This window comes from Vanderwaltozyma polyspora, genomic scaffold (genome assembly GCF_000150035.1).
Source record: "Vanderwaltozyma polyspora DSM 70294 KpolScaffold228 genomic scaffold, whole genome shotgun sequence".
Lineage (NCBI taxonomy): Eukaryota > Fungi > Ascomycota > Saccharomycetes > Saccharomycetales > Saccharomycetaceae > Vanderwaltozyma > Vanderwaltozyma polyspora.
Window position 1 is genome coordinate 1 of NW_001834502.1, and position 11,328 is coordinate 11,328.

The 11,328-nt window shown below is 31.2% G+C and overlaps 5 protein-coding genes across 5 annotated transcripts; 2 read left to right on the plus strand and 3 right to left on the minus strand.

The window, feature by feature from the left end:
- Window positions 1-610: 610 nt before the first annotated feature.
- PCL10 (Pcl10p) lies at window positions 611-2,293 on the plus strand (the record flags this gene model as incomplete). Its single annotated transcript, XM_001642246.1, has 1 exon — window positions 611-2,293. One exon carries the CDS (start codon window positions 611-613, stop codon window positions 2,291-2,293), a length of 1,683 nt encoding a protein of 560 aa, XP_001642296.1.
- A 399-nt stretch (window positions 2,294-2,692) lies between these two features.
- Window positions 2,693-5,293, minus strand: Kpol_228p2 (uncharacterized protein; the record flags this gene model as incomplete). Its single annotated transcript, XM_001642247.1, has 1 exon — window positions 2,693-5,293. The coding sequence occupies one exon, from the start codon at window positions 5,291-5,293 to the stop codon at window positions 2,693-2,695; it is 2,601 nt and encodes an 866-aa protein (XP_001642297.1).
- Window positions 5,294-5,736: 443 nt separating this feature from the next.
- On the plus strand, window positions 5,737-7,143 carry CEG1 (mRNA guanylyltransferase; the record flags this gene model as incomplete). The annotated part of the gene is made up of 1 exon (XM_001642248.1): window positions 5,737-7,143. The coding sequence occupies one exon, from the start codon at window positions 5,737-5,739 to the stop codon at window positions 7,141-7,143; it is 1,407 nt and encodes a 468-aa protein (XP_001642298.1).
- Window positions 7,144-7,265: 122 nt separating this feature from the next.
- RSM23 (mitochondrial 37S ribosomal protein mS29) lies at window positions 7,266-8,591 on the minus strand (the record flags this gene model as incomplete). Its single annotated transcript, XM_001642249.1, has 1 exon — window positions 7,266-8,591. The coding sequence occupies one exon, from the start codon at window positions 8,589-8,591 to the stop codon at window positions 7,266-7,268; it is 1,326 nt and encodes a 441-aa protein (XP_001642299.1).
- A 521-nt stretch (window positions 8,592-9,112) lies between these two features.
- On the minus strand, window positions 9,113-10,926 carry PUS1 (pseudouridine synthase PUS1; the record flags this gene model as incomplete). Its single annotated transcript, XM_001642250.1, has 2 exons — window positions 9,113-10,649; window positions 10,775-10,926. The coding sequence occupies 2 exons, from the start codon at window positions 10,924-10,926 to the stop codon at window positions 9,113-9,115; spliced, it is 1,689 nt and encodes a 562-aa protein (XP_001642300.1).
- Between the last annotated feature and the right edge of the window lie 402 nt (window positions 10,927-11,328).

Sequence of the window (11,328 nt, forward strand, 5' to 3'; positions counted from 1 at the left end):
TAAAGAGAGGAAGGATTTTTTTCCTTTGTGGTTTAAAAAAAATACCTTTCAGAATTTGGGTTCGATTCCCATTTTTTTTGTTTTTTTAAGATAAGAATTTTTTTTGAAAAAATGGATTGAAAAAAAGTTTAAAGGTTGATATTTTGAATAATCAGGGATATGAAATATTGGTTTTTAAGGATGGAATTGGGTTAATAAGGATTGTTTAAAAGGGTTGGATCAAGTTGTGGCGTTATTTTGAGAGGATTGATCAGTTTACTTTTGATCTTATTGTCGGATTTATTAGCAAATGGACGGTTCTGGTTTTGTTAGGCTGTATATATATATAAGAAATTGAGGTCCAAAGGTTTCCTATTTTATTCACAGGTTTGAGTTACTCAGCTTCCTTCCAGGGGTTACTGATTCTAAGAGATATAAAAGCTTTTGAAGCAATACAAAGGAGAATAAGACGCTTTCTTTCGAGGTTGGTAAGCTACGATTGATAAGTTTTGTATTGTTTGGTTTGGTTTGGAGTTGTAGTTCCCAATTTCAATAGTACTTTGTGGTGAAGGTTCATTTGGTTTTTTTTTTTTTTTTATTATTATCTCTTATTATTTTGATTTTAATATAGATGATTACTGAAATGGATGTGGGACAGAAGAGGGTTTATAATAGCAGTGATGGGGGTGGAGTATTATCTGGGAGTGTGTTTGGATTGAATGATTTGGACGACGATGAGGACGAGAATAGATTTGAGGAGTTGCCGTTGAAGACAAAGATTTTGAAAAGTAGCAACTTTTCAGAACTAGGAGAATTATGGGAATCAAGACCAAACACACCTTTGAATTTGAAAAAAGTTAGATTTCAACAGAATAATAGCAATGGTGATGGCAGTGACAATAGTAATGATAACGATGTTAATAATAACGATGGCGACACGCAAGGATCTGGAGAAGACGATAATACTAATACTAATACTAATACTAATACTAATACTAATAACAACAACGATAATAACGATAATAATAATAATGATGACAACAACAACAACAACAACAACGATAATAATAATGGGGATGACAATAATGAACATGATGGGGAAAACGAACATAATAGTAGATCTTACCTAACAACTCCTTCCCAACAGAATAAAAGAAATGTAGAAGATCTAATTCAGTATGCAAGTGAGGTAAACGACTACGTAGCTGAGAATATAGACAATATTAAAAATTTCCCATCTGATATTGTTAAAAATGATATGATAGGTAGACCATCAAGCAATGCTGCCACTGATAGTTCTTCCGTTTGGGATACAGTATCAAATTTCGAATTAAGTGAAAATGAATTCGAAGATAAAGATAGATCAAGTTCTTTCATTCTAAATATTAATGATTCCTCAAGCATACGAAAATTTACACAGATTCAAGCAAAAAGCAGTAGTAATAGTAACCTAGATCTAGAAACATCATTTTCAAAAATTTACGAAAATTCAAATGAAGGAGTAAACGATAAAAGTGCTGATAATATTTCCCCTCAAGTTACTTTAGAGGAAAACAGTAAACATGATGTTCTTACTGACGTTCAAAACTCTCCAGTTTTGAGCGACGAAATACAAAATTTGGAAGGTTTAACCATTAAATCCCCCATTAGTTATAACGACGATGACGAACTAAAAATAGCCCCTCTTATCGAACCTTCCTTAGGCGACGATAATGAAGAAGACAGTGTAACATTAACTAAAATTACTCCAGAGGAATCAATTAATATATTTCAAGAAACAATCGACTTATTAGAAAAAGTATCCAACTTAGAAGGTGAAGGTGAAGGTGACAACCCTACTTCTATCGTCAACGATAATAACAAAACAAAAGAAGAAGCCATAAATTTAGAATACAATCATTTTAATATGAAAAGTGTTCCTACAGTATCATACAAGGATTTGTTGAATAGGATTCATACTAAGTGTATGTTTGGCTCAATAATATACCTTGGTTCAACGTATTTATTACAAAGTTTAATTTTAGAAAGAGATTTCGAAGATAATTCTTTAAGAATAAGAAGGAAACTAAAATCAACCGAAATCCACAGAGTAGTAATTGCTTCCATACGGGTTGCAACTAAGTTACTTGAAGATTTCGTTCATTCCCATGAATATATTACAAAGGTTTGTGGTATTTCAAAAAAACTACTCACTAAATTAGAGGTTTCATTGATTATTTGTTTAAAGGATAGTGGCCTATTGATTAGAACACATGAATTACTGGGTGCAGTAAAAATTCTTGACGAGATAAAAGCATCGAATATCGATGAATGATTTAATTTATATAATATAATTATTAATTCATATTCACATGTATCATGTATTTTATTTGTAAATAACTGTAATTGGTGTTTAGTCACCTGAATTTATTTTTAGGTAATTTAATATCAACATCGTAGTTTATCAAATTAAAAAAGGAAAGAATAAAGATATGTTGCAATTTTAGTTACTTCAATAAAATATATGATTAACGTCACTATTGTTAACTATTTATCTATAATCATACTTCAAATAATACAATTTTTTTATTCAAATAAATCTATATTCTTTTCGGATTCAACTTAACATTGCATTCAGTTCGATGTCTAAATCAAAAAAGAAATTGATATTCTAAATAAGTTCTATATTCAATGAATTCATAATATCCAAATTATGTAGTAATCCGGGACATTATTAAACACCGCTGTTTCTTTTAATATGATCTGCTAAATCATATTTCATTCTAATAGGTAAGTGCTCGTTCTTATCAACTGTTTTCTGTACACTTTTATAATGCAATCTACGGACCCAAGGAACTTTAGCATGCAACTTCCCAACTTTGTCTGGATCTGCTAGCAAACTATCTCTTTGTTTGAATATCATTTCAGCATCTTGTACTAGTTCATATTCCAAGTGTCTTTTATGGGCCTCTATTGGGGATGATTTGAATTTATTATCATTAGTCTCTTCTAAGATCTCTAATAAAAACAAATCTAAATCTACGCCACTGTTTTCGTTTAGTTTCTTTAATACACTAATTGGATTCTCCCATTTGACAGCATATCTCCTCCATAACCTTGCACAACGAATACAGATCAATGAAGTACTTTTCTTTGATTCTTTCTTGGATCTTGTATTTGGATGTTCCTTCAAAAATTCACCAGATTTAATTCCACTCTCTAATTCTATTTGTGTATTATCACCAGCATACCTATACCACATGTATGAATAATTTATTTCGCATATTTCACATTTATAACTCAACTGGGAGTTAATGCTAGAATTAATATCAAGAGAAGAATCATCAACATATTTAACAACATAGTCAGGAGTAAATTTGCCAACAATTGGCAATATGTCTGATAAGCTTAATAGGTTCTGTATTTCCTCGATGTTCTCATTGGGTTGAGATTTTTCAAAAGGCAATATATATTCCTTCCTTGGGAAATGTAATGTTGCAAAGTTTATCATACTTTCTATACTCCTTGGTAGAGATTTCCATAAACAAAAATACCTATTTAAGGTTGCAATATTTTGTGTCTTGATAACCTGTTGAATTAATTGAAGTTCATTACCAAATTTTACAATACATTCTTTGAATTGTTTTAATTCTGCTTCATTTAAAACTTGAGACTCAAATAAATGTCTATCTATTGAATCTTTGCAGATTAAGTATGCATCATCCACGTTATTGTTACAGCCCCATAAAATCATCAGAAGCGTGTCTTTAACTTCTATGAAATCTCTTTCTAAAGAAGACGAATTATATAATTCTTCACACTTCACAAGGAAATTGCTAATATCATCCGAACTTATGTCAATTAATTTATTGAAATCCCAAATATTTTCATTGGAGTCTTCTCTTAAAGTAATTGATAGTCTATCATTTGTATATGGATGGACATCCCAGGTAACCCAAGGGTTCCTCGATTTATCTTTCGTAATTGAATTGTTTAATGGATAAGGTAATAATAATGTTTGGTCGAGTAGCGCATCTAAATTATTAATGGAGTTCTCACCCAAGTAGAAGAACGAAACATTTTCTTTGTTGTAGTCAACACCCGCTTCTAAAGCTTTCAAAGCTATATTTTCTATTTCTAGTTTGTATTGGTCTCGTATATAATCGTCAGCTGCTCTTAGGCTTTTAGCGAGTTCTTCAACATTTTCATTATCTTCTTCAAAGTGAACACATATATCACATAACCAAACAACATCTGAGTCCAAAGGTTCTGACAATGGTGGATTTAGACACCTATTATGAATTGATACTTTACACTCATCACAACGTAGGCATTCGCTACCACTACACCATTCTTTACACTGCCTGCAACTTTTATCCCATATATAATCTGTGGTTGATGAAGGACTTTGGTTCAAAGCAATATATTTATTTGAGATACGTTCTAGAGGATACTTTTTTTCAGTAAACAAGTAACGAAATCTTTTATTTAAAACATAAAAGAATGATGTGCTACTAAACAGATGCAACAGCCTTTTTGTTGGATATACATTATAGAATTTACCGCTGTAGATATCATAAAGTTCACTAAAGTAAAAAATATTTGACCTTTGATAAACTTCAAATTCATTAGGTAATCTTTCAATAATTTCAGATACATGGCAGATAGTACATTTACCTCTATAACTTTCGATTGGCATGACATCTTCCATTTGAGATGCGTACAAATATCTTGGATCTGAATCTGCTGTAGTGCCTACAATATCCCTAGTCCTGTAGAACCAATTCAGACGCATTTTAAAATATTTTACTGGAAATCTAGTAGTTATCCTTAAGGATCTTTGGATGACACTTTTATATTCTTCTAAAATTTCAAATCCTACTAGACGACCAATATAATAGGGTTCCCCTACGACTGTAGCCATGCAATATATAGTATCATCTTTAGCTAATAAATTTGTCCCATCTACAGAGTACAATATATGTTCAATAATGTCTACCTCGGCATTTTCAGAATCAAGAATATTCGAAAACCTAATATCCTTTCTGAATGATGGAGGTATAGTTGGCTGAAAGTTCCAATAAAGTTCATCACCCCTCACAGGATGTACTTCACTATTTTCAGCATCATCGTTATTCTCATTAGTTACTTCTCCGTGGTTTAAATCAATGGAATCAGCAAGCTCCTTTAAATTATCGTATTGTTCATTATATTTCTCAGCAAGACCCAATTCATCAGAATTAACCCTGTTATCAAACACATTTGAATCAATTCCATTCCTTAGCAGATGAGTCTCATCGCCAATGTTATCGTTATTATCTTTCTCCTTCTCCATAATGTGAATTTTATAATTTCCTTATTCTCAATAACTTCAACTATAGTAGACCAAATGATTTCGAACCAAAGCAAAACAAAACAGAACAGAACAAAACAAAACAGAATAGGACAATAACCAAAAGATATACCAAACCTTCAATACACTAAATCAACAATCTTAGGTCTGTTGAACTCAATTTTTAATTGTTTTAAATCTTATTCATCATTCACTTCTCTTATTGTTTACTTTACATTATTTTTTTAGATATCAATAATACTTTTTGATGGAGCCAACCTTTTTGAAAAGTTTGATATTGATGTTTAAAAATACCATATACTAGAATCATTAAATATAAAATGAATTGTAACGTCAGAGAAGCAGTATTGATAGCCTTGAGGTTGTAACATTATTGATTTTTTGATTTTTGGTTAGAAGTTTGTCAAAATTTTGGTTTTTCAGTGATGGATAGAGCAGCTCCAGAAATACCTGGTATCATCCAACCAGGAAATGTTACACAGGATTTGAAAATGATGGTTAGTAAACTGTTGAATTCACCTAAACCATTAAAGACCTTTCCAGGTTCCAATCCTGTTTCATTTCAGCATGCTGATATAGAAGAGAAGCTTTTATCTCATGATTACTATGTTTGTGAAAAGACTGATGGTTTACGTGTATTGATGTTAATACTTATAAATCCAGTGACGAAAGAGCAAGGATGTTTTATGATTGACAGAGAGAATAATTATTATTTAGTGAATGGATTTCGTTTTCCTAGATTGCCTCAGAAGGATAAGAAGGAATTATTGGAAACTATGCAAGACGGTACTTTAGTAGATGGTGAATTGGTTATTCAAACTAATCCAGTGACAAAAATGAAAGAACAAAGATATTTAATGTTCGATTGTTTAGCCATAAATGGTCGTAATATTGTAGCATCTCCAACAAGTTCAAGACTAGCACATTTAGGTAAAGAATTCTATAAGCCATATTTTGATTTAAGATCTGTTTATCCTGACCGCTGTGAAACATTCCCTTTTAAAATTTCAATGAAACAAATGAATTTTAGTTATGATTTAGTAAAAGTTGCAAAGACCCTAGATAAATTACCACATCTATCTGATGGGCTAATTTTCACTCCTGTGAAGACTCCTTATTTTGTCGGTGGTAAAGATTCCTATTTATTAAAATGGAAGCCAGAAGAAGAAAACTCTGTTGATTTCAAACTAATATTAAATATACCAGTGGTGGAAGATACCTCTTTGACTAAAAAGGATCCAAATAGATGGTATTATAACTATGATGTAAAACCAATTTTTGAATTATATATTTGGCAAGGTGGTTCAGACGTAAATACAAGACTTCAAAATTTTGATAAACCCTTTGACAAAAAAGAATACGAATTATTGGAAAGAACATACAAAAGATTTGCTGAATTAGAGATAGATGATGCAAAATGGCAAGAACTGAAAAATTTAGAAGAGCCACTTAATGGTAGAATTGTGGAGTGTACAAAAGATAAAGAAACTGGTGCCTGGACAATGTTAAGATTTAGAGACGATAAATTAAATGGTAACCATACCTCTGTTGTACAAAACGTTCTAGAAAGTATTGGTGCGTCTGTAAAATTGGAAGATTTAGGTGATGTGGTTGCTGAAATGAAAGCTAGATGGAAGCAAAGATCTGGTGGACAAAATGGACCAGCGTCATATCCTCAACAACATCAAACTCAACATCAAACTCAACATCAAACTCAACATCAAACTCAACATCATGTTCAACATAATGCTCAACATCAAGTTCAAGAACGTAATGAAGGAGAAAATTCCACTCAACCAAAATATGTTGATGAAGATGATTGGTCAGATTAAACATAATGTAATCTATGTAATATTTAAATAGGGTCTTGTATTAACAGTATTTACAGGTATATGAATTAGTACATACTATGGTAATATCTTAAATATCAATGAATAAATTAACCACAATATCATTATATGTGCGATAAAACGATGCTTTTTATCAATTCTCTTGGGTTTCCGTTACCGCTTAAGAAATATTTTTCATCTACAAGTTGATCTAAACTTTTAGAATCTTTATCTTTCTTCAACACAATGTCGGATTCCAAATAGAATGACATTAATTCTTTCACTTCCTCCTTTGTTAATTTAGGAACTTGGAATTCTTCAACTTTTCCCTTCTTTAATATTTCTGCAAATTCAGGATCATATTGTTTTCTTGGAATATATTCATCATGTTGAGCTTTACCCAATGCGATTGGTAAAGTTCTATTTGTTCTATCATCACCGGATGTTGCCATTACAATTGCACTATTTTTATTTTTAAATTTAGAGTCACCAGAAACAAAATCCATAATTGTCTTTACAATCTGCAAATCTAATGATCTGATATTTTTATTATTTACATTCTTATAAGCACAATCGGAGGTTACTAAAATACGAGAGAAGTTATCGATTGTGAAATAAACAGGAACTTTAGATTGTGATTTCAATTCCTGCATTATAGATTGAAATAACTCGCCACGACTACGAGATACAGTTTTAACTGAAAGTAAATCATATAGAGTGTTTTTTCCACCAAATAAAGTTAAATGTTTCCTGTTAACATCTTTTGAATCATTATTTGGAAATTTGTAGTCATTAGCCAACGTAATGCTCTTTAAAACACTCTTATCATTACCTTTTAAAATTTTCCTTATAAAGCTTTTTAAATACATTGGTTGGACGTATAACTTTGAATTCTCATCATAAAAGAAATCATTTCTACCATTTAAAAATAGTTCTGGATATGAGATGTTGACTGTAATGCTCTTAGCCTCGGTAGCAAAGGCGTGTACTTGTGACAACAATACAGTCTTACCAACACCAGGTTCACCTGTTACAATGAATTTTTTATTGGCTGACTTCTTCAATAGATCAAGAAATTTCTTTGTAGTGCCTTCACGAACTAATGAAATTGGTTTTGGGAACAATTCATTGAATTGATTATGTTTGAAAGAACCCAAATGAAACAGATATCTATAATGTAAAGTTGAATAGTTGGTGACCTGGCTAACTTCTAATTTATTGGTTGGTTGGTAAATTGGTAAGTCAACCTTTACTGCATTTCTATTGAATTTTGAAGTAGCAATTAGATCTTTCCAATTTTTAACCATTGAACCTACAGCAACCTTCTTGGTAGAAGTTTTAGTTCCAGTAGGTTTCTTGGCAAAACCTTGAGACCTACCACGAGTTGGAGGTTTTGCATACAATAAAGAACTATTTGAGAATAATCTCGCTTGAAATCTATTCTTCAACATCGGGATAAAACCTTTAAAGCCAAGTTAACACACTATTTCTTGAAATATTTAAATAATCACAGCTATTGTTCAGCTATATCAACAATGGGACCTTCAATTCAATAGAATCAATTATTATTATAGGATGGGTTGGGTTGGGTTTATATCGATAAATTAGTGAAACTTTTTATCTTATTTTGATATTTTAAAATTAATACCATTAAGCTGTTCGTCTGAGATGATTCATTTTATGATGAAAGCTGTATTTAAAATAAACACCGATGATGACAGTAATTAAATACTAGATCGATGAATTACTTTGATCTCTTTCAATGATTAGTTTTGAAAATACATCGATTTGATGATTGTCCTTTTGAAAATTGGGTATATTACATATTTTTATAAAAAAACGGTTACAAACAAAATACATATTGAGCAATCGATCATGACAAGATGAAATTAAATCTTTTCTTGATACCTGCTTCAAAAAGTATACTTATATAGATACATAAGGAAAAGAGATATAGAGCTGTGATAGTGATCTATTGAATAGTGCAACTAAATTTAGACTTTTCCTTTGAGGAATCCATTGACTCGGTTGATTCCAGGTTATCCTTTGAAATTTCTTGTTCAGTTTGGATTTTTTTATCTTGTTTCTTGTTCTTCTTGTTCTTCTTTGGTTCATCTGAGTTTTCAAATTTATCCTTTGGAGTTTCTATTTCTGGTTCTTCATAATCTGGAATGCCTCTAGCGGTTAAGAATTCAAAAATACTTTTTTGAACAGCAGCACCTACTTTTTCGTCGGTTTCGATACCTTGAGCTCCTGTTACCATATTGAAACTGTCAATATAACTGAAAAAGGCGTTAAATACATTTTCATCTACCTCTTCTTTGTATATTTTATCATAAATGTGTTTCATTTTAAAGGCATCCATTTCCTTTTGGAATTTACTGAAATCAATTGGATTGTAACCGAATTTTTCTAATCTTTTATTATAACCTTCGAATACAGGGGACTCCAATAATAAACCTAAGGCTGGAGCCTTTGGAATGTTGATCTTTTGTGGGCCATAAGCTTGACTTATACGAGAAACTGGGCAACCGCAACGAGTGACTAAAGTAGCCATAGAAATCATTTTACGGATTTGATGTAACATAAATGATTGGCCATGGATTTTAATGGAGATCCATTCGGTTTTTGCAGCACCAATAACAAAAGGGTCTGAAACTCTGATTTCTTTCATAAATCTGATTGCACTTGGATCTTTGAAATCTTTACCTAAAGTGAAATTGTGGAAATTATGAGCACCTAGATATTCATTCATAGCATTACGGAATTTAGTTAATTTTTCGTCAGAAATACGGTATCTACGACGATGTTCGTTTTCCAACTTTTTGTATTGTTTAACCTTTTGATATAAGCCATCTTTATCGTTAAATTCATCTCTTGGAGGAGGGACATAATTTTTAATAGCTTCAATTTCCTCTTCTGTAAAGTGTTGTCTAACTTCATGATCTACTCTTTTCCAGAAAATTTGTGATTCTAAATCATCATCTAAAACTCCTGGAAGTTCTAATTTACTTTCTTCGATATCCTTGAATAAAATGGAACCAGGTTTTGGACCGATTAAAGAATAAGTAGGTAATAAGTATTCGTACCAACGGGAACCGCACATTTTTCTACAATCAAAAGCTTTATTCACACGTTCAATATTCCAGACCTTAATACCATTTGGTAATTCTTCATTGATTTTTTGTTTAATTTCTGGATCTTCGATAATCATCTTCAATGAAATCAAGTTACCACCAGCATGAACACCTTTATCAGTTCTAGCAGCTCTCATGAACCCATTTTTTTTCAAGTCATTTGAATTGGCCTTCGATATGGCACCTGCTTGAACAAAAGCTTTAAACAGGGCATCTTCAATAGTTGGATTTGGTGGGTTATATTGCATACCATGATAGCCGGTACCACAATAACCTACCATAACAGCAACTTTCCTTTTTGGAAGTCTTTTCTCCTTTGGAATTGGATTTCCATTGTCATCCAATTTCTGTTCACGATTATCATTAGTCTTTCTATTTTTAAAATTGATAAGTAGATTATAATTAGTTAGTATTAAAATGATTCCAATCCCACATATAAAATTGCAAAAACATATAGAAGAAGCAATTAGCAATAAAGAAAATAAAAACATACATACAATTTCTTACTAGCATGTTGTTGAGACCCATCAGACTGTTTATAATCTGCTTTTCTAGCCTTGCTCCATTTATGTTGAGCGCCTCTTTTGTAAGTTTGTTCACCCATTTGATTATCGTCTTCATATGTCTCTCTTAAATTAGTATTAGACATTCTTCGACCTGATCAAACTTTACAAGAATCTTTCGATGATACAGGACCAAACCAACAAAGAAACAAACAGATATATAAATAATAATAAAACACATATAGAATATAGATAAACCGAAGTTTCAATAACTAATTACATAAGTGTAAATATGTTTTCTATATTTGTTTATTATTCAAAATTGAGCTCATCTCAAAATTTTTCACCGATTTGAAATTTTTTTGACGCTTCCCGTTCGAATTGTTGGAAATAGGTGTATCTTGATTTTGATCTCTGAGAGAAGTCAGTAGAAGAATGCATGATGATAATTTATATCTATCTATATTTATTTATATTTATATATATATTTATACAAAAGGTTGATATAATATATTGTAAACAGAGGGGAAACTATTCATTAATACACA